The sequence below is a fragment of the Arachis ipaensis genome, chromosome B05 (assembly GCF_000816755.2).
Source record: "Arachis ipaensis cultivar K30076 chromosome B05, Araip1.1, whole genome shotgun sequence".
Lineage (NCBI taxonomy): Eukaryota > Viridiplantae > Streptophyta > Magnoliopsida > Fabales > Fabaceae > Arachis > Arachis ipaensis.
In genome coordinates, this window is record NC_029789.2 from 138,026,899 (window position 1) to 138,030,416 (window position 3,518).

Sequence of the window (3,518 nt, forward strand, 5' to 3'; positions counted from 1 at the left end):
ATATTAAAAAATAATGAAATAAAATGAATATAAACCTCAGCAGATGTTATAACATTAGATCCCATGTGATCAGCTAGGTACCCCCGATCTTCACGAAGATCTGCAATAAAATACATAATTTGTCATTAATTTTACTTAAGAAAAATCAGCATATATAATTAAATTAAATTAACTCAAACACGTACCTAATTTTGTACCAACAAGAACAACTGGAACATTGGGTGCAAACCTACGCAATTCAGGCATCCACTGAAACAGAACAAAAATATTATGAATAAAGGGGGAATTTGAAGTGCACAAATACAATTCTGAAAAAAACAAAATTAAGTTTAGAAAACAAGAAAAGAAACGTGGAAAACACATATATTATTTCTAACTACATGTTTATCAACATCCACTAACTATCCCACTAAAACATACGAAAATATTTGATAACAAAAAAATTAGTTAAAACTGCCAAAATTTACTAATTACTAATTATTTTCGTTTTTTGAATTTTATTTTTTTATTATTTTTAATGTTTTCTCCTTTGCACAAGATAGAACCCTCATGTTCCCTTCCCAGTTCCCACTCTTCCACAAACTTTTGTTTTTTATTTTCCTTTAAAGTAGGTAGCTATCACTACTGGTAAAAGTCAACATAGATATTGTAGCAAAATTTGACCATGTACTAAAATGATGGAACATAAACCGATGATCAACCTCATTGGTTCCTCTTGCCCTGACATCTTATTTGAATCCCGTGACCGTTAATTTATTTAACTTTTTCTTTAGAAAAAATAATATAAATAATTTAGAGCATATTTGTCTATTTGATGCTACATGAACAATCTTTTTTTACAACTATTGTACAGTTAAAGAAACAAAATTTTCATATTTGTATTTAAGGTATATCTTTCTTTTTTTCCAAGCAAAAATAAAAACCTTTTAACTCTAGATTGTATAACAAAAAATTAAAAAAAAAAGAAAGTTAATCATATAGCATTATTATGAATATTTACAACTGCTCATTTATTTATAAATATTCTTAACCCATACATTAAATGTCATCTAAAAATACTTCACAGTTCACACACACAAAATATTTCTTAAGAAAAAGACTATTTGTACAATAGTATAAACATTGTTCAATTAGAAGCCAGTTTTCTTTTCTAACTTTTTAATTTTTTTTCTTTGAAGTTTTAAACCTCCCTAAACCCTAAAGAGACTTGTAGTTAGTGAAAAGTTTTCAAATTTCTAAATGCCTTACCTTGTAAAATCATTCCCATGTAAGGTTTTTAGTGTAAAATTCTCAAGAATAATAAAATATAGGGTTATGCTAAGTGTACACCAAAATCAACTACCGAAGTCAGCTACCAGTATAAAATACATGTTGGAATATAAATACACATTGAAAATAAATTAAACTACACATGTATTTATACACAAATATATTGGTGGCTGATTTTAGTGTACAAATAGCATTTCTCTAGAAAATATAAAAACATTCTTTTAACCACACATCTCCTAAATTCTAAATATAGATCCTAAACTCTTTAAAAAAATTTAAAAATATAATTTTATGATAAAAAAATAAATAATAAATAATATTAACTAATCAAAAGTATTTATTCTATAAACAAATGCATATATGCTTTATATTTGTTTCATGTAAATACCTGTAGAAGCAGAGACCCAATTGAATCAAGAAATGAAAACAAAGAAATCAAAGGGCATGAATACATGAAAGAACCTTCTTGAGAACATTTTCATAGCTTGCTCTGCTGATCAATGAGAATGCCAACACAAATATGTCTGCTCCTCTGTAACTGAGTGGCCTCAACCTACTATAGTCTTCTTGCCCTTCACCACCACACACAATAAACAAATAAAACACCAATCATAAAAGTGTAGAACAAGTTATTATATATGTTTATGATCATCCAAAATCTTCAAGAAACTTTAAAATGTCGTGTATTCATTTTATCTCGTATATTAGTCCAACACACTCTTGTTGCCCACAGGCAAAATAAGTACAAATAAACATAATAGCTATAATTTCGATTTGACTCTTAAAATTTTTCGATATTACAATTTTAAAATTATTTAAATCTTGTTTTGGTTTCATGTAAAAACTCGATTTTCTTTATAAATCTATAACTAAATAAAGAAAATCACAAGAGGGAATGGAGTTATGGTAGAAGTACCTGCAGTGTCCCAAAGCCCTAGATTAACAATGCTTCCATCCACAGCAACATTGGCACTAAAATTATCAAATACTGTAGGTATGTAATCCTGCCACATAAAAGGAAATAAAAAACATAGATTATATATATGAAACATATTCTCAACACATCTTAACAAGTTCCACCACCTACCCAGGTATCATTTGATAAAAAGTTCAAAACTTTACATTATTTATATCAGTAATAATTTGCATTTGTTAAAAAAATACTCCAAAGTTTTGATTTTGATTTTGATTCTTACAGTGGGGAACTTGTTGCTGGTGTAGCAAATGAGCATGCAGGTCTTGCCAACAGCACCATCACCAACTGTGACACATTTAATGAACTTTGAAGCACTCATCATTTGGAAGCTCTTAATTAATTAGTTAATTAATTAAAGAACTCTTTAACACTAACTAAGCAGCTGCTACAAACACACTCTGTGTTCTTCTTTCTTAATATAGAAAAATATAAGCTTAGTGTTGAAGCTTCAATGGGACAAAGTGTGATGAACAAGATAATGAAACAAAGACAAGAGGGTCTCTCTGTGGGTTCTGATCTCTGTGTTGCATTAAAGAGTGGGATATAAATACTAAAATACACAGACAAAGACCCTGTTCTATTTTCAAGAAATAAAAAAATGCTACTATTACTGAACTCTCATGTTTTCATTACAATTTTTTTACTCACAAATATCTTAATTGACACTGGTTAAGATTTAACAAAGCTATCTTTTAAAAAATAGAAAATAAAAATTTCGAATTTTAAATATACGTTATGAAAAATGAGTTGTATGATTTAATTTTAACAGATAGATTACTTGTGTTAGAGAGAGAAGGTGCAAATAGAAATAAGAAATGCATATTGTAATGAATTGTAGTCAAATGTTGTTGTTGGTGCACTTTTTCGTCCCACTTAATAAATTTCAAATCCAACAGCAAATTTTTTGAAACACACAGAAATGGGGCCCTTCCTCAAACGGCACCATATATTATCTAACCTCTTTCTTTCATGGTTGGTTCCAACTACATATCACTAATCACTAATAAGTAACTATAATTATTTGCTCCATCATTGTTTCATATAGAATGTGTAGTAATTCTACAATAATGAATAATACATAACCAACACAGTACTTTACATAAAACAACTACATTCCTCTGTTTAACATTACTCATTAAGATTACACTATTTGATCTAACATATAATATTATTGTTGAGAAGGTTTCAACTTTTTATATTGAATATTTTTCCCGTTTTAAGATAAGTACATGGTTATATATAATGATATAATAATAAACAAACATTAAAATCG

At 28.1% G+C, this 3,518-nt stretch overlaps 1 protein-coding gene across 1 annotated transcript in view; it reads right to left on the reverse strand.

Annotated features, from left to right (window-relative positions):
* The window catches only part of LOC107644398 (rac-like GTP-binding protein ARAC7), a 4,310-nt gene extending 1,528 nt beyond the window's left edge, over positions 1-2,782 (reverse strand). The window contains exons 1-5 of the mRNA XM_016348241.2: positions 2,466-2,782; positions 2,186-2,273; positions 1,732-1,841; positions 186-249; positions 36-100 (exon numbers count right to left, since the gene is read on the reverse strand). Of these exons, the coding sequence (XP_016203727.1) occupies positions 36-100; positions 186-249; positions 1,732-1,841; positions 2,186-2,273; positions 2,466-2,567 (429 nt within the window). The 5' untranslated portion in view covers positions 2,568-2,782. The remainder of the gene's footprint in view (positions 1-35; positions 101-185; positions 250-1,731; positions 1,842-2,185; positions 2,274-2,465) is intronic.